The sequence below is a fragment of the Heptranchias perlo genome, chromosome 13, assembly GCF_035084215.1.
Source record: "Heptranchias perlo isolate sHepPer1 chromosome 13, sHepPer1.hap1, whole genome shotgun sequence".
Classification (NCBI taxonomy): domain Eukaryota; kingdom Metazoa; phylum Chordata; class Chondrichthyes; order Hexanchiformes; family Hexanchidae; genus Heptranchias; species Heptranchias perlo.
In genome coordinates this window covers 50,801,882-50,827,732 of record NC_090337.1, presented here as the reverse complement: position 1 = coordinate 50,827,732, position 25,851 = coordinate 50,801,882, and the positions used below count along the sequence as shown (strand labels likewise).

The 25,851-nt window shown below is 43.4% G+C and overlaps 1 protein-coding gene across 2 annotated transcripts in view; it reads right to left on the bottom strand.

Moving 5' to 3' along the window:
* Nucleotides 1–14,312: 14,312 nt before the first annotated feature.
* efhd1 (EF-hand domain family, member D1) overlaps nucleotides 14,313–25,851 on the bottom strand; it is a 98,818-nt gene continuing 87,279 nt past the window's right edge. For both annotated transcript variants that reach the window (XM_067994698.1, XM_067994699.1), the window contains exons 3-4: nucleotides 21,227–21,361; nucleotides 14,313–17,124 (exon numbers count right to left, since the gene is read on the bottom strand). In XM_067994698.1, coding sequence (XP_067850799.1) covers nucleotides 16,993–17,124; nucleotides 21,227–21,361 — 267 coding nt within the window. In that variant the 3' untranslated portion in view covers nucleotides 14,313–16,992. The remainder of the gene's footprint in view (nucleotides 17,125–21,226; nucleotides 21,362–25,851) is intronic.

The following is a 25,851-nucleotide window of genomic DNA, read 5'->3' as shown; positions in this document are numbered from 1 at the left end:
AATTAACAACAATAAGGCATGAAAAAAACTAAAGAAAAAGAATTGGGTGTTGCAGTGAACTGGAATATTGTCTTATACCTCCGAATCTTTGGTTCGAATTTAGCGCAGATCATAGGAAGAATATCCATTTTTTGTTGGTTATAAGAATACTTTCTAATATAGGTTTGTGTTACAGTCTCAAACTCAGTTTCTAATGAGCACTCATCTGATGGCCCGAACTATCCAAAATTCAGGACTAACTTGGCAGTTTCATTTGGATAGAATCAATCTTTGATTTAAAGCAGTGTCTTTGTGTCACATTGGAAGTAGAATCGCTTTTGGTGACACTCACCTTGATCAGTGCAAACTAAAAGAAAAACTTAACTGATATAAATTAAACTGTTTTTTATAAATAATCCACGATTCATATTTTAATATTTGCACAAATAGATTTTGTGCATATCAATTTCAGGAGCTGTTCTGTAAATAATCATTGTTCTGTTTAAAATGAAAATTTTGATTTGGGTTTTTAGTGGTTACAGAAAGTTTAGACCCAATTAGCAGCACAAGCACTTTAAAAACATGATTATACCAGGACTATGATACAAGGCACTGCTTAAGATCCTTGGCTTACAAAGGTGAAAAGTTTAAATCAGTAAGAATGCTACAGAATGTACAAAAAAGCAATACTTCAGGATAAGGAACACAGAGTACAATGTTGCAATACTGTTGTGAAATTTACAGAGTAATTCATGCTTGAGTAAGTCAAGGTGCAAATGTAATAAAAAGCAAAATACTGCGGGTGCTGGAAATCTGAAATAAAAACAGAAAATGCTGGAAATACTCAGCAAGTCAGGCAGCTTCTGTGGAGAAAGAAACAGAGTGTTTCAGATCGATGACCTTTCATCAGAATTGGAAGAAGATAAATATTAAACAGTTTTTAAGCAAGTACAGAGCCAGAGGAAGTGGGGAGAAGGTTGTGGGGTGGGGGTGGGGAGGGGGGGGGATGGAGGAAAGAACAAAAGGGTAATGGTTCTGATGTTGCCATTTACAGCTCCTCTAGATCCATCTTTTATTTCTTTACCTGTCCCATTACCTCCATCCTTACCTTGCACCATCATCCCTTTTGTCATTTAATCACTCCTGCCCTCCACCCTATCACAGACCTTCCCTTTTGTTCTTTCCTCCCCCCACACCCTTTCCCTGGCTCTGTAGTTGCTTAAAAACTGTTTCATCTTCAACTTCTTCCAGTTCTGATGTAGGGTCATCAGCCTGAAACGTTAACTCTTTCTTTCTCCACAGATGGTGCCTCACTTGCTGAGTATTTCCAGCATTTTCTGTTTTTAGTGCAGATGTAATACTTTCTTATAACTTAATACCACATGATCACCAGATTTACTGGTGGTTAAATCTTCAGCAAAGATATAGCTATAATTGCTTATCTTAACAGGGTTCCATAGGCACCCATTAATACATTTTTAAACAATCATTGTAATCCTTATATTTTAAAAAATCTATTCTCCACTGGTGAAGGTGTTGGCTAGTCACACCACCAATTGTATCCCTCTCCCTGGCTGCCCCCTCAGGATGTGTGCAACCTTGTTCTGTTCAACCCAGAGTGGAGCTTCAATCCCTATACCCTGTTGATCACCAAAGCCACTTACTTTCATCATCGCAAAATTGCAAGCCTTCTTCCCAAGCTTACTTGCACTGCTGCTGAAATCCCTATCCATGCCTTTGTGAACTCTAGACTCAATTTCTTCAATGCCTTACTTGCTGGTCTCCATCTTCTATACACTTCAAATTGGTCAAATCCACCATCCTAACTTTGTTCCCTGTTCCCCAATTCATCAAATTTAAAATCCTCATCTACGGATGTCTCCGTGGCTTCATCCCGCACCACCTTCACAACCTTATGCCTTCCTATACCCATCAGCCCTCTGACCCTGGCCTCCTGTGCATCCACCCCTCCCTGTTCTCTACTATTGGTGGCAAAGCCTTCAGTCAACTCAACCCTACTCTCTGGTACTTCTTCCACCTCTCTATCTCTCTCCCCTCCTTTAAAAGCATCCTCAAAACCCATTGTTTTGACCAAGCCTTTGATCACTTCTCCTAACTCTCTTACAAAGACTTGGTGCCTGCTTTTGCTTTCCTCTTCTGTGAAGCACCTTGTGTCATTTTCTATGTAAAATGCGCTATTACTAATGCACGATCATGTTGCGCGGTTACAATTACTTGAGCATTGTGCTCCAGTACTTCATCTACGTAGCCATTATTCATGTGTGGGCCTCAGTAGGGAATGCTCACAGGCAAGCCTGATCCTGTCTTCATCTGATGTCCACAAAAGCACACTTTCAGCAGGGGTCACTGGATCGCAATCAGGAATTTGAACCCAGACTGATTTTCCCTTCCTTAAGTCAAGTGTGCTGAAAACAACTGTAGTAGCCTCAATACTGTTCTGCCCAAGGTCAGCTAATACAGGATTGAATCTGAAACTTTCCTGGTCTGTATGGCTTACCTACTCACTGGATAAATGTACTGGGCCATGGGCAACTGACCAAAAACAACATTGCTTAAATATTCATTGTACATTAGGGAAAGTGTATCTAAGCAGTGGACATTGTTAACAAATAAAGACTGTAAAAAGGATGACAAATGAAAACAGTTCGTGAAAAAGATGCTACACTGACTTGTTTTCCCTTATTTATCTGGGGTTTTAGAGAGACATGTACTGCCTTGCATGTTGCTTTAAATATTTTATACCTTCTGATTTTAGGAGCAGAATTGTACTGACACTGGGCCACTGTCAATACATTTGATGGTATATGGCACAAGTTAGTGTGTAACTGTATTACACTTGACTTAACTATTGAAGGATCATCATTACTTCCTTAGTTTTTTTTCATTTTATATTATTTTCATTAGAATAACGTAGATTACAGGGCAATATGAAAGAAGTGTTTAAAATTATGGAAGAATGGGATAGGATAAATAGATGCAGACGGTTTCCAGTAGTTGAGAGATCAAGAATGAAGGGCCATAGATACAAGTTTAAATGTTAGATTTAGAACAAAGGGCAAGAGAAACAGTTGCGAGGATGTGGAATTAATTTCCAGGGTTAGCGATTGAGGCAGAATCCATGTCAACTTTCAAGATTAAATTGGATAGATAAAGGAAATGGGGCTGAAGGGATATGGAAGCAGGGTGGGTAAATGTGATTAAACTATTAGCTCACATGGAGGGGGGGGGGGGTAAATGCCAACATGGACCAATTGGGCCAAATGGCTTGTTTCTGTGTTGTAACTTCAACGTATTTCTATGATTGCCAGGAGTATAAAGGCAAAAGGAGAAATTTAATATTTATTCAACAGAAATTCCATCATAAAGTCTGGAATTGGACCATTGTTCTCCAGTGAATTGTTCATTTAGGCTTGCAGAATATCCAGTAAATGACTATGATCTACCAGTCTTACTTCAGGAGGATCTAAAATTGAAAATTTCAGAATGCCCAAGTGGAAATTTATTCATTATGTTTTTCACCTGCAAGTTGCTTTTAGCACAGCTTTACTTTAAATAGCCAATAGGGGCGGCATTAGGACTGTGCAATTGAACGGGGCTAGAGAGGATCCAGTGATAAGTTTGTCCAGTAAACTATAAGGGCCCCAAACCAAGCCTTTGCACGGGGCCCCTCCAAGGCAAATGCCACACCAGATACTCAATATTATGAATTTCCATAGTTGTCTGAAATCAGATGCATCAATGACCCCATTACTTCTGTCTCCATATCACAGGAAACCAATTTAACTGGGTCCACCAGTCAAGATGGTGACCAGGTAGAGTTGCTTTACTGTGAATAACAATGATTTTCCAGGGACAAAATGTTTTGATGTTCAAAGCTTCACAAGATACAGAGGATCAATTCTTTATATCCAGGCTTGGGCTGATAAGTGGCAAGTAACATAGCGCCAGACAAGTGCCAGGCAATGACTATCCCCATCAAGAGAGAGTCTAACCACCTCCCCTTGACATTCAACGGCATTACCATCACTGAATCCCCCACCATGATCATCCTGGGGGTCGCCATGGACCAGAAACTTAACTGCACCAGCCACATAAATACTGTGGCTACAAGAGCAGGTCAAAGGCTGGGTATTCTGCAGCAAGTGACTCACCTCCTGACTCCCCAAAGCCATCTACAAGGCACAAGTCAGGAGTGTGATGGAATACTCTCCACTTGCCTGGATGAGTGCAGCTCCAACAACACTCAAGAAGCTCGACACCATCCAGGACAAAGCAGCCCGCTTTATTGGCACCCTATCCACCACCCTAAACATTCACTCCCTTCACCACCGGCACACCGTGGTTGCTGTGTGTACCATCCACAGGATGCACTGCAGCAACTCGCCAAGGCTTCTTCGACAGCACCTCCCAAACCCGCGACCTCTACCACCTGGAAGGATAAGGGCAGCAGGCATGTGGGAACAACACCACCTGCACATTCCCCTCCAAGTCTCGCACCATCCCAACTTGGAAATAAATCACCGTTGCATCGTCGCTGGGTCAAAATCCTGGAACTCCCAACCTAACAGCACTGTGGGAGAACCTTCACCACACAGACTGCAGCGGTTTAAGAAGGCGGCTCACCACCACCTTCTCAAGGTCAATTAGGGATGGGCAATAAATGCTGGCCTTGCCAGTGACGCCCACATCCCACGAACGAATAAGAAAAAAAATCATCCCATCAGTGCTCCATTTCTGAATGGACATGATTTTAAAAAAAACTTGTAAGTCCATAAATCTTAGTAAGGTGAAGTAAATCTAACAAAGCATGTCATGTAAAACTCAAAATTAGATTTTGATCAAACCTTCAATTTAAGCTATAGCTTAGTAGATAATTACAAGGCATGATATGTTATTACACCATTCAGGCAAAGATCACAGATTTGATCCCTGGTTTGTGCTGATTTAATTGATCTGACCCAGATTACAATTCCACACAATTGGTTTCACTGCTCCAGACTAAGGAAGGGAATTTTAAAAAAAAATTCAGCCAAGGTTCTCATTCCTGATGACTCGGAGATGGTGTACATTGGTGTAACAAGTAGTAGGACATGGATTCACACCCACAGTTCCTGACACAATGAGTTTCCTATTTTCAAAAGTTAGGTCTGCCAAATGTCACTCATTTGCATTTAAAATGTGATCTATCTTGATATACTTATGGGTTTACGATCTGTGCAGTTCGTGTTCATCATTAATTTCACTTCCCCCCACCCACCCTCCCTCCCATATTGTTGGCAGCTCTGGTAAGGAAAGAAAGACTTGCATTTATATAGCAACTTATCAGATCTCCTAGAAACATCTCAAAACACTCTGAATTACTTTTGAAGTGTACTGACTTATTTCAGCAAATGTAGCAGCCATTTTGCACACAGCAAAATCTCAACAAGACCAATGACCATTTAATTGGTTTTTCAATAGTTTAGGCTGAGGAAGCAGTATTAGTCAGCAGACTGGGAGAACGCCCTACACTCCTTGAAATAGTATCATAGGACCTTTTATATCCATGTGAATTACTGGAACAGCCAGACAGGGTCATGTTTTTAATATCTCTAATGAGAAATGGCACCTCCAAAAGTGCAGCGCTGTCAGTATTGTGTCAATCTAGATCATGTGATGGTGTGGCATTGGACTCAGACAAGAATGCTACCAGCTGAGCCCAGATGAAACCAGTTATATACTTGATATTTATATGAAACACTGGATACAGATAGTGAGGGTAACGTTTGCTTTTTGATTTAGTGACTATCTGAAATAAAATTGTGATCAATGTTAAAAATGTTCTTGTCCATCAGCTTGTCTTTGCACCTTTTCAATAATTTAAAAAAAGGTTTCACTGAAGGGGACAGTAGGGGGATCTCAAACATTATCAATTTGTCTGTGAAATTTTAAGATTTGATGCAAAGATTTGTAATTTTCATACACCCACAATGAGGGAAAGCCAACATACTATGCACATAACAGCCACTAGATGGAGCCTGTGTAATACTAATACTTTGGCTCCATCTGGTGACCATTGTGTGCAGAATTGCAGGGTTTTTTTCACGATTTGCAGTCTCACACTTGTAAATGGGACTCTTCAGTTGCTGATGCAATGATCCCAGATCTATGGGAATTCCATATTTAATGGGAATCCTGACAGGAAAATGGGCAGGACATGGACCAATCCTCTGTGTCACTGACCCTTTTGAAATGGCAGTTCTTTGTTAAATTTAATCTTTCTTCACTGATCAACATTCTTGGCCTTTGACTGCAAATGGAACATCCACCTCTCCTCCATTTCTAAAGCTGTTTCCAGTAAGTGGTTTCCTTATTCACACCATTGGGACATTGATAGATTAAGTGAGTGGGCAAAACTGTGACGGATGGAGTTCAACGTGGGGAAGTGCAAGGTCATCTACTTTGGACCTAAGAAAGTTAGATCTAAATAGATTTTCTAAATGGTGAGGTGCTAGGAACTGTGGAGGAGCAGAGAGATTTAGGAATTCAAGTACAGAAATCACTAAAAACTAGTGGACAGGTCTAAAAATAATTTTAAATGCTAATTGAATGTTAGCCTTTATCTCAAGGTGGCTAGAAGTTATGCTACAGTTGTATAAAACCCTCTCCCTCCCCCCCATCTTATAACTGTGGAGCTCGGTCCTTTTCTGCAATTTCACCCTCTTATGATCTTAAGTCTTTTTTAAAAATCCAAGTGCAACATCACCTAATTTTATTTCCTTACATGCCTCACCTTATATTTTTTGATTCAAACTTGGTGGGCCCTGCATTATGGGATGTGGCCCTTCACCTTGTTTTCTCAACTTAAAAATAGTGGCTTCTGAGAGCATATTAAGGCTTTAGGGAGTACTAATCCAGTCTGTAGGTATTAAAGCCCTCAAGATACTATCCTGAAGATAATGGGCTATGCTTACTGACCAAGTGTTAAGATTGCAATTTCTACAGATCAATGTCTTAATTTACCACCACTGGCACATAAGGCCATAAGACCATAAGAGATAGGAACAGGAGTAGGCCATTCGGCCCCTCAAGCCTGCTCCGCCATTTAATGAGATCATGGCTGATCTGATTTTTACCTCAACTCCACTTTCCTGCCCTTTCCCCCATATTCTTTGACTCCCTTGCTGATCAAAAATTTGTCTAACTCAGCCTTGAATGTATTCAATGACTCAGCCTCCACAGCTTTTTGGGGTAAAGAATTCCAAAGATTCACGACCCTCTGGGAGAAGAAATTCCTCCTCATTTCCATCTTAAACGGGCAACCTCTTATTCTGAGACTATGCCCCCTAGTTTTAGATTCCCCCATGAGGGGTAACATCCTCTCAGCATCTACCCTATCGAGTCCCCTCAGAATCTTGTGTGATTCAATAAGATCTCTTCTCATTCTTCTAAACTCCAATGAGTATAGACCCAACCTGTTCAATCTCTCCTCATAAGACAACCCTTCCATACCTGGAATCAACCTAGTGAACCTTCTCTGAACTGCCTCCAATGCAAGTATGTCCTTCCTTAAATAAGAGCACCAGAACTGTACGCAGTACTCCAGGTGTGGTCTCACCAGCAACCTGTCACCAGCATGACTTCCCTGCTTTTATACCCCATCCCCCTAGAAATAAAGGCCAATATTCCGTTTGTCTTCCGGGTTACCTGCTGCACCTGTATGTTGACTTTTTGTGTTTCATGTATGAGGACATCCAGATCCCTCAGTACTGCAGCATTTTGTAGTATTTCTCCATTCAAATAATATTTTGTTTTTTTATTTTTCCTCCCAAAGTGGATGACTTCACATTTTCCCACTTATATTCCATCTGCCAAATTTTTGCCCATTTGCTTAACCTCTCAATATCCCTTTGCAGACACTTTGGGCTCGATTTTACCACCCGCTATCGGGTGCGTTCTTGGCGGGGGGGCCCCGAAAATCGGGAGATCCAGGAGCGGGACCAGATCCCGCCCACTCCCGGGTTCCCCGCTGACGCGCCGGTGTGCGCGCGCAGCCCCCGCTGGTGGGAATCCCGCAGGCAATTAAAGCCAGCGGGATGCCACTTGACAATATTTAGTTTGGTATTTCAGGTCATTAACTGACCTGATTAAGGGACTGTGTGGGATTTTTGAACAACATGGGACTGTTTCCCACACTGGGGGAAACACTCCCAGCTCGAATGGACGTGTTGCAGCTGTCAGCCTGTGGCAGCTGCAAAGGTCCATTTGACAGGTTGGGGGGGGGGTGGTGGAGACCCTCACCCATTGCAGGAGGCCACTCCGTCACTTGGGACAAAGTTTGGCCCCCACCACCCTCCTCCTGACAGTCAAAGTCACCAACCTGCACATGTACCCCGGGGTCCGGAGACATGTACCTACCTTGCGGACCCCCTCAGATGTACATCGTGCGGATGGGGGCCGCCGTAGCTGCAGTCATGACCTCCTCGGAGGGCGAACAGCATCACCAGCCTCACCAGCCTCACCAGCCTCGGCATCCACGCCGTCCACCTCTGACACGTGGAGCTCCACAACAGAGTGCTGTGACACATCCACCTGTACAGCAGGAGGGAGGGCTACCGTAGAGAGAGATGTGTTGCAGAGGGCACTACCCTCGCCACAGGGTCCACAGACCGAGGCTCAGCCTCCTGGACCTCTCTGAGCAGCAGTGCACACGGAGGCTCAGAGTCACTCGACATGTAGCCGTGGAAATCTGCAGCCTCTTTCATGTCGAGCTGCTCCTGGCTGGCCCGAGCACCATCTTCTTACCTGTCGCTGTCAAAGTCACCACTGCCCTCCACAACTTCTCCTCCGCAGCCTGCCAGGGTGCAACCGGGGACATCGCCGATGTCTCTCAGTCGTCTGCGCAGAAGAGCCCTGCAAATACACCTACACCCACTCTGCAGTGACACAATGGGTGGCATCAGTGGTGGGTCCTCATAGTGATACCCAGGAGCGGGCATTATTGCACAAACCAGACAGGATTCGCGGAGACATGGCAGTAGTGGTGCCAATATAATGTGTGATGTGAGTTGTTCTGAAATTCAATATAAGTAACACCCATGACAAACCCTCAAACACCCTTGTGCATCCCCTTCATGCTCACGACACGTTTGCCTTACGCTGCCTACTGCACATATGTGATGCATGCCCTGTGGCTGCAGCACAGGTTGTGGCAGGTTGAGTGAGGCTGGCCGTGAAAGAGATGCACGAGAGGGTGAGTATGGGATAGAGCCATGAGATTGTATGAGGATTGGGTTGAGTGGTAGTGGCGGGATGAGTACTGGCGAGGTGAGTAGGTGCAGGTAAGATGAGGATGTGGTTTGAGTGGGTATGAGGGGTGATGTGACAGAGTAGTGTTGGCAGTGCCAAAGGAGATGTGGGGTGGGGGCAGTGCTGTGGCAGACGGAGTGTAGGGGAAAGACTACGTGTACTACTGTGGCTGACCTACTGAGGTCATTGGAGCGCCTCCTGCACTGTATGCAGGTGGGCGATATGTTGGTGGCGCAGGTGACCCCCTCTGCCACCTCGAGCCAGGCCTTCCTGGTGGCAGAGGCGGGCCGCCTCCTCCCGCCCGCCGGGTGGAAGATCTCTGTCCTCCCCCTCCTCCTCACCCCATGTATTGATACCTGGGGTGAGGCATCATTAAACTGGGAGCAGCCTTCCCCCTGGGCTGCTCCATGCAGCCATCTTTGCTATTGGTTGCAGCATCTGTCAGTGGAGGATTGCCCCTTTAAATAGAGCGCCTCCAGCTGACAGGTCTTACTGCGCATGCGCAGCCCGCCTGACGCGCAGATCAGCAGCGGGGAACCCAGAGGAGCAGGTAAGTGGCTCCAATTAGTGGTTTGCCTGCTACGATCGCGCGGGAAACCCACTAATTTCACCGGGCGCGTTACCCACGCGCCCGATCGCCCACCCGCCGAGAACCCGCAGCCCTGCTAACATCGGGCCCTTTGTGTCCTCATCGCAACTTGCTTTTCCACCTATCTTTGTATCATCAGCAAATTTGGCCACAAGACACTCTGTTCCTTCATCCGTCATTGATATATATTGTAAATAGTTGAGGCCCCAGCACTGAGCCCTGCGGTACCCCACTAGTTACAGATTGCCATTTTGAAAATTACCCTTTTATCCCAACTCTTTGTTTTCTGTTAGTATATTACCCCCAACACCATGTGCTCTTATCTTGTGCAGTAATCTTTTATGTGGCACCTTATCGAATGCCTTTTGGAAATCCAAATGTACTGCATCCATTGGTTCCCCTTTATCCACCCTGTCCGTTACTTCCTCAAAGAACTCTAATGAATTTGTCGGACATGGAGCATTAAGTCAATTTCTTTGGAACAGCCACATCCATAGTGGACAACAGGAGGAAAACTATGTATAACAACAGAAAAGGATAAAGGACTTGAAATGACTTGTGGCAGAAAAAGATCAAAAGGGCATCATCATAGTGCTATTCTGCAGAAGGAAAGTCTAATTTGGACTAAGGAAAATATCACAAAAAATCTTCAAGATTTTGCTTGATGTTGAATCATCCACCCTGGAGCCCCAGATGTCTGGCAAGTTTACATTACAGTTTCTCCTTGCATGTGGTCTCCCAGAATAGTTAGAAAAGCATTGTACACACCTAAAAATTAAGCAGAAATCCAACAAATATGTCTGAAATACAAGTCATTGTGTAATAGTCCTTAATGGTACTGTACCTGCATTTATAAGTCACTGCAAAATATCTTCTGCGGTTGTCTGTTTCTAGTTCCATGGTATACGTCCTTATAACTGACAGTAAGTATATTGGTTCTGTTGTGTTGCTACAGCAGTGTCATCAGCCTCTAGGTCCCCTCTTGCCACATGGTGGTTGATTTATAAATACTATTTAGTGCCAGCCTTAGTTCAGTGGCAGTCCTCTTACCAGAGTCAGAAGGTCGTCTGTTGCTTTATCCTCCAAAAGGTCAGCCCAGAGGTATGCCAAACATTTAGGTGGTCCTGCACTGCCATATCAACCACAATAAGAGGCTCATGCAGCCTTGTTACACGAGTCCCTCTCCTTACATCTCAGATTTGAAATGAAAGATCTAAAACAGGTCATAGAAAATGTTCCTGCTGGTATGTAATCAGCCACAATCCAGATTCATTCAAGCATAGTGGAACTGCTCAACAGCATTCAGCTGCCCTCCAATTTGAAATTCTAATCATGTTTAAATTCTCTCTTGGTCTTGCCCCGCTATCTTTGTAACCTCCTCCAGCCTTATAACCGACCCCCACCCCACCCCGGAACTCCTCATTCCTCCAACTCTGGCCTATCGTGCATCCGCCACTCCCATTGCCCCACCTTTGGCGGCTGTCCTTTCAAGCATCTAAGCCCAGACTCAGAAATTCCCTCCCCAAACCTCTACGCTTCGTTAACTGCCTTGCTTCCTTTGAGTCCCTCCTTAAAACACACCTCTTTGACCAAGCTATTGGTCATCCCTCCCAATATTTCCTTCCTTGGCTTGGCATCCATTTTATTCTGATTACCTCTGAAGTGCCTTGGAACTTGGCCATGAAGGATACTTCTTGGAAAAAGTATTGGAGGCTGTTGGTGTCAGTGTAAAAATATTGCCTTCAAAAGGAGGAAGGGTAAAGGGAGAAACAAACATTTTGATCAGTGAAACTGTGTCATAGGAACAGGAGTAGGCCATTCAGCCCCTCGTGCCTGCTCCGCCATTTGATAAGATCATGGCTGATCTGTGATCTAACTCCATATACCTGCCTTTGGCCCATAATCCTTAATACCTTTGGTCGCCAAAAAGCTATCTATCTCCGATTTAAATTTAGCAATTGAGCTAGTATCAATTGCCGTTTGCGGAAGAGAGTTCCAAACTTCTACCACCCTTTGTGTGTAGAAATGTTTTCTAATCTCGCTCCTGAAAGGTCTGGCTCTAATTTTTAGACTGTGTCCCCTACTCCTAGAGTCCCCAACCAGCGGAAATAGGGTGGATAGAGAGAAACTATCCGTTCCCCTTAACATCTTAAACTTCGATCAAATCACCCTTCGAAACTCCAGAGAATACAACCCCAATTTGTGTATTCTCGCCTCGTAACTTAACCCTTGAAGTCCGGGTATCATTCTAGTAAACCTACGCTGCACTCCCTCCAAGGCCAATATGTCCTTCCGAAGGTACGGTGCCCAGAACTGCTCACAGTACTCCAGCTGCGGTCTAACCAGGGTTTTGTATAGCTGCAGCATAACTTCTGCCCCCTTGTACTCTAGTCCTCTAGATATAAAGGCCAGCATTCCATTAGCCTTATTGATTATTTTCTGCACCTGTTCATGACGCCTTTCTTAAAAAGCGGAGTGATGTGCAATTTTCCAATCCAGAGGGACAATTCCTGAATCTAGAGAACTTTGAAAGATTATAGTTAGGGCATCTGCAATGTGCTCACCTACTTCCTTTAAAACCCTGGGATGGAAACCATCTGGTCCTGGGGATTTGTCACACTTTAGTGCTATTATTTTCTTCATTACTGTTGCTTTACTTATGTTAATTTTAATCGAGTCCCTGACCCCAATTCAATATTAGTTTTCTTGGGATTTCCGGCATGCTATCCTTTTTCTACTGTAAATACTGCTGCAAAGTAATTGTTCAACATGTCCGCCATTTCCCCATTGTCAATGACAATATCCCCACTTTCAGTTTTTAAAGGGGCCAACACTGCTCCTGACCACCCTCTTTTTCCTAATGTAACTATAAAAGTTCTTTGTATTGGTTTTGATATCCCTTGCAAGTTTCTTTTCATACTCTCTTTTTGTAGCTCTTACTATCTGTATTGTGACCCTTTGTTGATCTTTGTATCTTTCCCATTCGCCAGGATCTGTGCTATTTTTTGCCTTTTTGTATGCCCTTTCCTTATGTCTTATACTGTCCCTTACCTCTTTAGTTGTCCATGGCTTTTTTTTTGGCAAGTAGAGTTCTTGCCCCTCAGGGGTATAAACCGATTCTGTATCTCGTTAAATGTTTCTTTAAACATTTCCCACTGATCATCAGTCGTTTTACCCATTAACAGATTTGCCCAGTTTACTGTGGACAGTCTCTGTCTCATCGCATTGAAGTCGGCCTTATCCAAGTCTAGAATCTTAGCAGCTGTCAAACCTGTGTAGTAGATCGTTGGAAAATGTATTGGCTGTTTAAAATTTCCCCCTTGCCAAATTTCTCCTTTCCACACTACTCCTATAGGTTGGGACTCCTTGCTGGTGTACAGTCTCCAACGAGGCAAACTCTAGTCTTTTGTCCTCTGTTGCATGGAGTTAGCAAAGGCTTGGGTCGAAAAATTAACACTAGTCAGGGTACTTTGCTAACTGGAGAACAATTCCATCATGTCAATTCAGATGATTAAATAGCAACACTAGACCACTTTGTACAGGTGAAAGTGCCCACCAAAATGTACAATTAAAACTGACTCATAGCAAAAAAGTCAAAAATACTAAAACAGTACAACACTTGCACAAGAGAACTGGAGATAGTCCACAGTGGGTTAATTTGCCAATTTCAGAACACTGCTTCAGCTTTGCTCAGACTCTTTGAATGAATCAGATATGCCTTTAGTTGTACATTTCAGGATGAGGATGCTACAGATAGAATGTGAGCCTGTTCAACACCAACCAAAGTTTCAAATACTAGCAGATTCACGTGGCTGTAGTTTACTCAGTTAAAAGCCCAGGTGGTGAACTTGCCTGTTAGGAGATGGCATCTTACCGTCGCTGGTTCAGTGTACTCAGGAGTCAAATTAGGACTGGATTCCAGCAAGATACTTTTGCTTTAATATAAAGTAATTTCAGATGTACATTGACAAGAGCAGAAGTGCTGGTTTAAATGATAATGTTACACTTCCAGCATGTATAGTTCTACTCAACTAAGCAATTTTGTATAGAACTATATTGGTCATGTCACAGAGACACTAAGAGTCAAAAGGTATAAAGAAATGGAAGAATTTACCTAATAGACTACTGCAAGGTTGGCATTAAAGTGCTTTGTTGGGCAGAGAAGCAAGCCTGACTTATCTATAACTTTCTGTAATTACATTTCTGGTTTTAATAGCCATATTGTGCATGCTACAGAACTGGAATTGCCAGTATTGTGGTTCAACGACAGAAGCAGTTTAAATTTGCAATGTGTGAACTGGACAAGGAGGTTGGTTTCTGCTAAATTCAAAGCTACTGCATGGAAATGCACAAGAAAAAAAGTTCACACATTCGCAATGGAAGACCATTAGTATTTATTTTATTATTTCAAAAAATGTGATTTTAAAATAGCATAAACACACAGCAGGTATATTAGAACACAATACTTAGAAACTCAAGATTTTTTTTTAAAAAAAGGATTATTCCTCTCCAAATGTAAGTTCCAGATAATTATAGAACTCAAATTTCCAGCATATTCAATAACAACACTTTAATGTGGCACCTTTAAAATTTCTAATTCTAGACTCTACTTTTAAATACAACTTTTTCCTCCAGATAAAATCAGTCCTTATCCTGCTCTGGTCTTGTCCCATTTACTCTTCAGCTGGCCACCAGGAGACCAGGAGCACTTGGACTGACTTCACATTTTTCTTTTTCTCTACCCATGCCTAGGGAAAATGTTATAGCGACTCCAAACGGCAACTTTCTAAACAGAACAGCACGGCTAAGGTCAGGATCTTATCACGTGGGAATGACTAGAATGTTCACATTGCTGTAACAATTCCATAATGCACTGGTACACAAAAAAGTGCAACAATTCAGATTTCATTCAGGGGAGAAAAAAACTTGGAAAAAATAAGATTCACGGAGGAAGAAATATTGTAGCAGAGCCAGGAAAGAATCATCCTTTAAAATGCAAACCATCAAATCAAGCAGTTTTTAAAAAAAAAGTTTGCTTATAAATATTAGGCAAATTACAGAGTTAAATATTTGCAAGTTGCATATTTTTCTTCACCTACATATAATTTTAATATTTTGAAATAACTATTACTGAATCCTTGAAGTCACCTTTACCTTCCCCACAAATATACACCTACATTCCCATCTTACATAACCACTCTTATTTATTCATCTTATCCCAATATTAGTGCAGGGTCCCTGTGCTTGCTACCCAAAAGAAACCTCAGTCTAGTGTTTAAAACTGGTGTATTATATACTCTAGTGAAACAAATCAGTCCTTTCTCTCCTCTTTTCTCCCCCCCCCCCCCTTAAAAAAAGTGACCCAGTTTTAAAAAAAACTTTGGTTCACTATCTTGTTAACAAGGTAACAGAAGGCCTACAACAGCATATTACAAGTCTATTTGTCCTTCCATCATAGTACATATGCAGAAAGCATAATGGTAACAAGGCCTGGTGTTATGCAGATTGATTTGGTTGGTAGGGGAATTCATTCATAATCCACATTGACCAACATATATTTTAGGAATTCACTAAAAAGGTTTTCTTTTTGAATTATATTTTGTGAAGTTTTCTGGGACATCTACAAGTCAATCCTCAACTGTAAAAGTAAACACTCATGTAATCTTAGTCCAACACCATATTTAACCGAACACAAAATGGCCAGTTTAGCCATTGGAATGTTCTCATTATGCATGGTCATAGGTCACAAACGGTCAAATGATTGCACCATGGAGCAAAGTTTTCTGCTCCAAATGTTTTCCGTACAGAAGAAACCCAAACAAGCATTTGTAACGAGAAACTTGTGCAGTATTGACCAGCCAATATAGACACCACATATTTTTAAATAAAAAGGCAAAAAAAGTTTGTAAGTTCATGTTCCAGCAAATATTTAAATGGGCAATCAAAACACTGACCAACAAGTCATTTATCAGGTTACTCAAAATGGTTAAAAAGCCAAGGGATACTTTTAAGTCATGGGATGAAATAAGGACATTTGAGTACTACCACAGTGTTTAATTTCATTATCTTTCTCCTTCATTTCTATAGATGCCAAGCAGAACTTCCCACTGTCCAAGAGGGCAGCCAGAAAGATAACCTGCTTCCAAATAATTCTAACCAGCTTTTCTGATTTATACAAACCAGGGTGGCATTACTTGCCTACCAAGTTTATTTTCCTTGTGAGAAACAACCAACCAGCCTCAGGTCTCCCCTAGACCACTCAGCAGGCTGGAAAATTAGTGGGTAATCGTGAGCAAGAGTTTGCATGTTATTGTTCTGTTGGGAAGAGGGATCATACACCAACTCTGCTGTTCCACAAGGCTACCATTATTTGTACAGTTGATATTCAACACATTTCGAAAGCATCTGAAAAATTTACAATTTGAATTCTACATATTACTCATTTTGTAACATTATCAAAAATTATTTAAAATATGTTTAGTCACAGCAAGACTTAGTTCAATATTGATACAATATTAACATTTTTGAAATATTATCCACACCATTTTAAGCATCTATTCTTATAGTTTTGTAGATTAAATTGTTAAAATGATTATTGGTCTTTGGATTAAGTACTTGTTTAATGCACAAAAAGCAGTTTCCAGATGCCATAGAAAAAAACTTCTGCATCGATGGTCTAAACTTGTTCCCAAATGAACTGCAGATTATATATATGACTACAAAAGATAAATTCAAAAATATTTCAAATGGTGTACAATTTAGTGCAGCATTTCTAAGAGGCATTAAATTCAACAAAAGCACAGCCCTGAGCCATTAATTTTAATAGTATAAATAGGGAGAAAAGGCAGTTACAAACATCCTCCTAATTGACAAGCAGACTACTCTAAACCAGAACTAGTAGTTTTGTCGTGCCGATAGCACGATTGCAATTTAGAGGCTTGCATACAGTCAAACAACTAAAAAATGACAAGTCTATACTTTAGGTTAATTTAAAATAAAATGGCAACCGAGAAATGGTCACTTAGTGCAAGTTTTAGTTGTCCCAACTGCTAGGATTTAGTTCTATGCTTTACAAATCTGTACAAGTGGTTGTGCTGTACAGGACACGGGAGTTACTATTGAAATGCTGCCTTCAGTTCTTTAAAGGCTGCTCTTCGCTGCCTCCGGTCTTCTTCCATACGCTTACGTTGCTCCTGCTCCGCTTTGATTTCAGCTTCAAATTTACTGCCAGTGGTCAGAGCCTGGACCTAGAAACAAGTGCAAGTAAACTTTAACAATAGGATGTTGTGACTTATTTAAAACTATTAAATCCCCCTTGTTTCCCCAAAGTTTGCATTATTCCCCAACTGAGGAAGAGGCACCGACTGGCTTCCAATCCTCTGGCATCATTGCTCAAGTCAGCCACTACCAAATGGCCCACGAGTGTCTGCTTTGCAATTCATCCTATTGCCACGAGAGAGAGAGAGCGAGAGCCAGAGAGAGAGACACTAGCAGCGCAGAGAATGATGAGCTTGCACCAGGATCAATGTCATGTGACCCAATTCCTCAAACTGCAGCCTCTTTTCCTTTAGCCACCTTCAGATTTAGAGCATTCAGCCAAGCTAACATTTTAAAGTTTTTAAATTAATGAGGTTTGAGCTAGCCACAAATAAACTAACCATAAAGGAACTGAACCACATCACCAAAAAGAATTTGCATCGCTGCCAATAGCAGGTAAGCTGACAAAATTCCTACAATTTCATCACGCGAACCTCTATCTGCTGAATGTCGGTTATAAAGCTTCAGAACCTACACTCCTAACTTTGTGTTCCAGTTTTACAAGATTGAAGTATGCACGAGACTGATCCTTAAATGAAGATTTTAGATCAAGCACTATATAGGATCCTGCTTTTCCCCCCTAACTCAATCTAGAGACATTTAGCAATTTTTTTAAAATTAGAAGTTTGGCCCTCTGTAGTACAATTCATGGCCATTTAGTTCAAGGCTATGCACATCTGAAATACTTCAAAGTTGCAAGTTATTGCTGGTTTTCCAGTGTGGGGAGGGATACTTATGCTAATCACCTCAGATTTAAAGCCTTAATTTATGACTAACTATTGATTCCCATGACCATATTTAGTTTCAACCCATTTCCCTTCCTCCGATATTAGGATCATTTCCAATAATGTTAAAGCAAGATTTCAGATAGATGGTTCGAATAGGTTGCAAGCTTCAGATAGTTCAATTTTTTCTCATCATCTAAAGGCCAGATGTGTGCTAAAATCGATTCAATGCCTGAATCATATCCAACCCAAACTACCGAGAAATTCACACAAATAAAGTTGCCATTTCCCATACAGACACACCCTTTAGCACTGTGCCTTGTCTGAACTCGGGAGTGTTACTGCTGTGCATGGTCTGAACTCAGCAATGTAAAGAGAGTCAACGCAACACTTTTTTTAAATTATTCATTCATGGGATGTGGGCATCGCTGGCAAGGCCAGCATTTATTACCCATCCCTGAAGGTGATGAGCCACCTTCTTGAACCGCTGCATCTATGTGGTGTAGGTACTCCCACAGTGCTGTTCAGTAGGGAGTTCCAGGATTTTGACCCAGCGATGAAGTAACGGTGATATATTTCCAAGTCAGGATGGCGAGAGACTTGGAGGGAAACGTAGTGGTGTTCCCATGCACCTGCTGCCCTTGTCCTTCTAGGTGGTAGAGGTCACGGGTTTGGGAGGTGCTGTCGAAGAAGCCTTGGCGAGTTGCTGTAGTGCATCCTGTGGATGGTACACACTGCAGCCACTGTGCACTAGTGGTGAAGGGAGTGAATGTTTAGGGTGGTGGATGGGGTGCCAATCAAGAGGGCTGCTTTGTCCTGGATGGTGTCGAGCTTCTTGAGTGTTGTTGGTTCTGCACTCATCCAGGCAAATGGAGAGTATTCCATCACACTCCTGACTTATACCTTGTAGATGGTGGAAGGGCTTTGGGGAGTCAGGAGGTGAGTCACTCACCGCAGAATACCCAGCCTCTGATCTGCTCTTGCAGCCACAGTATTTATATGGCTGGTCCAGTTAAGTTTCTGGTCAATGGTGACCCCCCGGATGTTGATGTTCGGGGATTCGGCAATGCTAAAGCTATTGAATGGCAAGGGGAGGTGGTTAGACTCTTGTTGGAGATGGTCATTGCCTGGTGCGAATGATACTTGCCACTTATCAGCCCAAGCTGGATGTTGTCCAGGTCTTGCTGCATGCAGGCACGGACTGCTTCATTATCTGAGGGGTTGCGAATGGAACTGAACACTGAAATCAGTGAACGTCCCCATTTTTCACCTTGAGGGAGGGAAGGTCATTGATGAAGCAGCTGAAGATGGTTAGGCCGAGGACACTGCCCTGAGAAACACCTGCAGCGATGTCCTGGGGCTGAGATGATTGGCCATCAACAACTACTACCATCTTCCTTTGTGCTAGGTATGACTCTAGCCACTGGAGAGTTTTCCCCCTGATTCCCATTGACTTCAGTTTTACTAGGGCTCCTTGGTGCCACACTTGGTCAAATGCTGCCTTGATGTCAAGGGCAGTCACCGTCACCTCACCTCTGGAATTCAGCTCTTTTGTCCATGTTTGGGCCAAGGCAGTAATGAGTTTGGGGGCAGATTGGTCCTGGTGGAACCCAATCTCAGTATCGGTGAGCAGGTTATTGGTGAGTAAGTGCCACTTGATAGCACTGTCGACGACACCGTCCATCACTTTGCCGATGATTGAGAGTAAACTGATGGGGCGGTAAATGGCTGGATTGAATTTGTCCTGCTTTTTATGGACATGATGTGGAGGTGCCGGGGGTGGACAAATGTAAGGAATCTTACAACACCAGGTTATAGTCCAACAATTTTATTTTAAAACCACAAGCTTTCGGAGATTATCTCCTTCGTCAGGTGAGTGAGTGAGTGGTTCTCAAATCGCATATCTTATATTAGGCTAGGACACGCTCACACCAATCAAAGGTGTCGTTGGTGTACAGACAGGTTAGCCACGACACCACACAACCCGACCACGGCAACCTCTGCAAGATATACCAGATCATTGACACAGATACCACCATCACACGAGAGGACATCACCCACTAGGTACATGGTTCATACTCCTGTGACTCGGCCAACGTTGTCTACCTCATACGTTGCAGGAAAGGATGCCCCGGAGCATGGTACATTGGCGAGACCATGCAGACACTGCGACAACGGATGAACGGACACCGCGCAACAATCGCCAAACAGGAGGGTTCCCTCCCAGTCGGGGAACACTTTAGCAGTCAAGGACATTCAGCCACCAATCTTCAGGTAAGCGTTCTCCAAGGCGGCCTTCGAGACACACGACAACGCAAAATCGTCGAGCAGAAATTGATAGCCAAGTTCTGCACCCATGAGGACGGCCTCAACCGGGATCTTGGGTTCATGTCACGCTACACGTAAGCAGGGAAACAAAAAAAGTTATCTGTTTTTAATACAACTGGACATTCTCTCTCTCTCTCTCTCTCTGGCTTTGTAATGTGACCCATTGTGTATTCAGAACTGTTTTCCGTAGCTAACCTGTCTGAACACCAACGACACCTTTGATTGGTGTGAGCGTGTCCCAGCCTAATATAAGATATGCGATTTGAGAACCTTTCACTCACTCACCTGACGAAGGAGATAATCTCCGAAAGCTTGTGATTTTAAAATAAAATTGTTGGACTATAACCTGGTCTTGTAAGATTCCTTACATTTTATGGACAGGACATACCTGGGCAATTTTCCACTTTGTTGGGTAGATGTCAATGTTGTAGCTGTACAGGAACAGCTTGGCTAGAGGCGCAGCTAGTTCTAGAGCACAAGTCTTCAGCATTACTGTCAGAATATTGTCAGGGCCCATAGACTTTGCTGTATCCAGTGCACCGAGCCGTTTCTTGATATCATGGAGTGAATTGAATTGGCTGAAGACTGGCTTCTGTGATGGTGGGGATCTCCGGAGGAGGCAGAGATGGATCATCCACTCGGCACTTCTGGCTGAAGGTGGTTGCAAATGCTTCAGCCTTGTCTTTTGCACTCACGTTTTCTGCCAGTCTACAGCCTGACGGGATCAAATTACACGTTCCAGGACCAAATGCTGGGTGCGTGCTGTCCAATTACACCACCCACTTACCAGCATTGTCAGTACAGTTTATCATTAGGCAAACTGTTGTGGTCAGCAAGTGCAGCCTTTTAAATAAGAACTCAGGGAATTCTTGGGCTGCCAGTCAACTGGTTGTTCAGCCAAATATTTATAAATAGTCCAGTTTTACTGGTTCTTTTCTTCTGTAAATATTTCCACCTTAGTCTGACAGTTAGACTTTACCTTTGCCTCAAAGAAATCCTTGGCACCTTGAACCCCCTCACTGGAGACATCAATTTCTGAAAGCCTGGCAAGAGCCATCAACCCACTGTCTTCCTCCAATTCGCCTGCCGCTGCTTTATGGAAAATCAGAAGAAACTAGAAAGAAACACAGACACTGAGTAATCGGTGATCTCCCATCAACTCTGACCACCCACCCTGCCTATGTCAAGTCCAAAGACAGCTCTCCCTGCAACAATTCCTATATTTACACAGGATATAGACAATTATGTACTGTGCTACCAAGTGCTGGTTGGAATTCAAGAAATCAAAATTTTAATACATGTCCCAAGTCACGTTAAATGCAGTGGAGTGAACATCTTAGTGAAACTATCCTCAGAAGCACTAATCTTCATTGTTTAGATCAGAAAGATCAACAAAATACACCACAAAAAATGTGGAATGTTGTGACTCGTCAGTTAATTTTTTTTTGCCTACTGATTTTACCAAGATGGATGAAATCTGCTCCAACATATGGCACATCTGCTACAGCAGTGGTGTTCAATGGGAGCCAGGGCAATTTGTGGCCCTTCTCCCTCCACTGTTACTCTTGGCAGACTTCTGGGCTCCATGGCCTGTTGACAAAAGGATGGGAGAATGGTACTGAATCCCAATTTAGTCAGCAAAAGAAAGCAAGGGAATGCCATTAGGAACCAAGTTTATCCCAACTTCCAGACAGCAAGTGCAAGGGGCATATTAAAATAAGTTCTACAGCTTTTCTTCTTCCTTTGAGAGAAGTGCCTGGCCTCTTGGGAACTGTCCACAGCAGCACAATTGAAAAATCCAGAATTCAGCGTGAGGGGCAAAAACCTCCTGTGTGGACGTAGGTCCACGTCCCATCAGTCCATGGTGCAGCATATTGAAGTATCCTCAATAGTGGCTCCTCAGCAAGACACTGGCTGGGATTGGGATTGCGGCCTTGCTTTGAGAGATGGGGTGGGGGGAGCAAGAAGAAAAAAAATGTTAACACTGGTTTGGTTACAAAACCAAATGTAGTGCTGGTGGACCAAGCATCGAGTTGCAGTATAGCTTTATGGAAATTTTACACCAGACTGACAACTTTACAGTGGAATATGCACCTTCTATGGTATTTAAATGAGTAACATTTGAACTATTGGCTTTTGTTGTTTTATGAGTCATAGAACCATAGAAAAGATACAGCACAGAAGGGGGCCATTCGGCCCATCGTGTCCGCGTCGGCTTGAAGAACAACAAGGTGTCCATTCTAATCCCACCTTCCAATAATGCTCAGTGACTGGAGTCCCAATATAGATGTTTGGGGAACTATTATAAAAGTGAAAGACTCTGGAAGGTTCCTCTAATAAGGCAACTCAACTAAATGGAACTTATAAAATGTACAAAGCATTTTATAATATGTTTTAAACCAACCTTTTAAAAGGTGTACCCAAGCACCTTCAATGGTGCTAATAGGGGAAATCAATCGGTATTTTAAATATTGCATAGAGACTGAACAGTTATGAGAAAGCTTACCATTCTACCGGGTATTTGTTCCTCCTATAATATAACCTGGAAGAGCTTTTGCTCTATAGACAGACTTCCTGGTCTTCAATGTTTTGTGCACATGGGATGAAACCTTAATTACATTGATTACATAATTTAAAAACATTTTTTTTTATTCGTTCATGGGATGTGGGCGTCGCTGGCAAGGCCGGCATTTATTGCCCATCCCTTATTGCCCTTGAGAAGGTGGTGGTGAGCCGCCTTCTTGAACCGCTGCAGTCCGTGTGGTGACGGTTCTCCCACAGTGCTGTTAGGAAGGGAGTTCCAGGATTTTGACCCAGCGACAATGAAGGAACGGCGATATATTTCCAAGTCGGGATGATGTGTGACTTGGAGGGGAACGTGCAGGTGGTGTTGTTCCCATGCACCTGCTGCCCTTGTCCTTCTAGGTGGTAGAGGTCGCGGGTTTGGGAGGTGCTGTCGAAGAAGCCTTGGCGAGTTGCTGCAGTGCATCCTGTGGATGGTGCACACTGCAGCCACAGTGCGCCGGTGGTGAAGGGAGTGAATGTTTAGGGTGGTGGATGGGGTGCCAATCAAGCGGGCTGCTTTATCTTGGATGGTGTCGAGCTTCTTGAGTGTTGTTGGAGCTGCACTCATCCAGGCAAGTGGAGAGTATTCCATCACACTCCTGACTTGTGCCTTGTAGATGGTGGAAAGGCTTTGGGGAGTCAGGAGGTGAGTCACTCGCCGCAGAATACCCAGCCTCTGACCTGCTCTTGTAGCCACAGTATTGATATGGCTGGTCCAGTTCAGTTTCTGGTCAATGGTGACCCCCAGGATGTTGATGGTGGGGGATTCGGCGATGGTAATGCCGTTGAATGTCAAGGGGAGGTGGTTAGACTCTCTCTTGTTGGAGATGGTCATTGCCTGGCACTTATCTGGCGCGAATGTTACTTGCCACTTATCAGCCCAAGCCTGGATGTTGTCCAGGTCTTGCTGCATGCGGGCTCGGACTGCTTCATTATCTGAGGGGTTGCGAATGGAACTGAACACTGTGCAGTCATCAGCGAACATCCCCATTTCTGACCTTATGATGGAGGGAAGGTCATTGATGAAGCAGCTGAAGATGGTTGGGCCTAGGACACTGCCCTGAGGAACTCCTGCAGCAATGCCCTGGGGCTGAGATGCTTGGCCTCCAACAACCACTACCATCTTCCTTTGTGCTAGGTATGACTCCAGCCACTGGAGAGTTTTCCCCCTGATTCCCATTGACTTCAATCTCTCAGCCCTTATTCATTGTGGGTACTGCACTGGAGGAGGCCATTCAGCCCACTGTGCCTGTGCCAGCTCTTTGAAAGAGCTATCCAATTAGTCCCATTCCCCTGCTCTTTCCCCATAGCCCTGTAAATTTTTTCCCTTCAAGTATTTATCCAATTCCCTTTTGAAAGTTACTGTTCAATCTGCTTTAACCACCTGGGAATTTGGCAAGAGTGAATTAGGTGCAGAGGGGGAAGGAGGTGCTAATTAATTTAAACCAAAGAACTATAGACTAAGACTGAGTGGAGCATAAAGAGAGCAGTGCGAGAAATCAAAAGTCAATAAAAAGTGATGTCACAAGATGAAGAGCACAGAGGGTAAGTCAGTCAATAAGTATTTAGTTCATTGGTTAGTGTTTTTAGTGGTTATTGGGGATAAAAGGAGCGGGAGTAGAGGCCAGAAAGCAGAAAGAGTGGGACCAGCGAACGAGAGTAAAGCATGAAGGAGAGACCAACTCAAACAGGCAGAAATTTGAAAGAGTGACAGGACAGCAGGTTGGCGAGTAATACATTTTTTGTTCTCTAAACTAGGGGAGTGGTTTAAACTAGGACCCTACAACTTGCTAATACTTTATTAAATTAATTAACTTAAACTAGATAAATTAATTAGTAAAAAAAACTAAAAATAAGCCAAGTGAATGAATTACATAAAAACTTTAAGTAAATAAATAAAACAAGGTTAGATAGCGATGGCAGTGCAGGTGGTGTGCCGTATCGTAACTATAGCATGTAGGAGTTTGGAGAGCAGTGGGATCTCAGGAAACCACATCTGCAGTAAGTGTCTGCAACTCAAGGAACTTTGGCCCAGAGTTATTGGGCTGGAGTCTGAGGTGCAGACATTGCAATGCATCAAGGAGGGAGAATTACATGGACGCTTTGACCCAGGAGGCAGTTACACTTCTCTGGTAGTAGCGGTTTAGGTTTGGTTAGTGGCCAGGGACAGGAGGATGTGACTGCAAGACACAGGTAAGGGGACCCGGGATGCAGTGGTGGAGAAGCCTCCGATTTGCCCTTGTCCAACAGGTACGAAGTACTTGCTACCTGTGTGGATGAGAGCAAAGACTGCAGGGAAGATGGACAAATTGACCACATCTTAGTACAGTCGGCTATTCAAGTGGGGGGAGCGAAAAGGAATGTGGTAGTGGCACAGGATAGTATATACAGGGGGATAGATACTGTTCTCTGCAGCCGCGACCGGGAGTCCCGAAGGCTGTGTTGCCTGCCCGGTGCCAGGGTTAAGGACATTTCCTTACGGCTGGAGAAGAACTTGAAGCAGGAGGGGGGAGGATCCAGTTGTCATGGTCCACGTAGGAACCAACGACATAGGTAGAACTAGGAATGAGGTTCTGCTGAGGGAGTTTGAGGAGCTAGGGTCCAAATTGAAAAGCAGAACCTCAAAAAAGGTAATAATCTCTGGATTACTAACTGAGCCACGTGCAAGTGGGCATAGGGACACAGATTAGAGGGTTAAAAGCGTGGCTGAAAGAGTGGTGTGGGAAGCAGGGGTTTCAATTCATGGGGCACTGGCACCAGTACTGGGGAAAATGTTCCATTGGGACAGGCTCCACATGAACCGGGCTAGAACCAGTGTCCTGGCGAATCGAATAACTAGGGCGGTAGATAGGGCTTTAAACCAATAAGAGGGCGACAGGGTTCAGATAAGGGTAAACTTAAGTCTAAAAACAAGAGAAAAGTCAAGGCTGTAGAGCAGAGTAGTGATTTGGGTAAAAACAAGCAGAGTGTGTCAGGAAGGGACAGAGTTTAACAAAGGCAATAGGGCATTAGTGACAAAGGTCACATTAAGGAAAAATA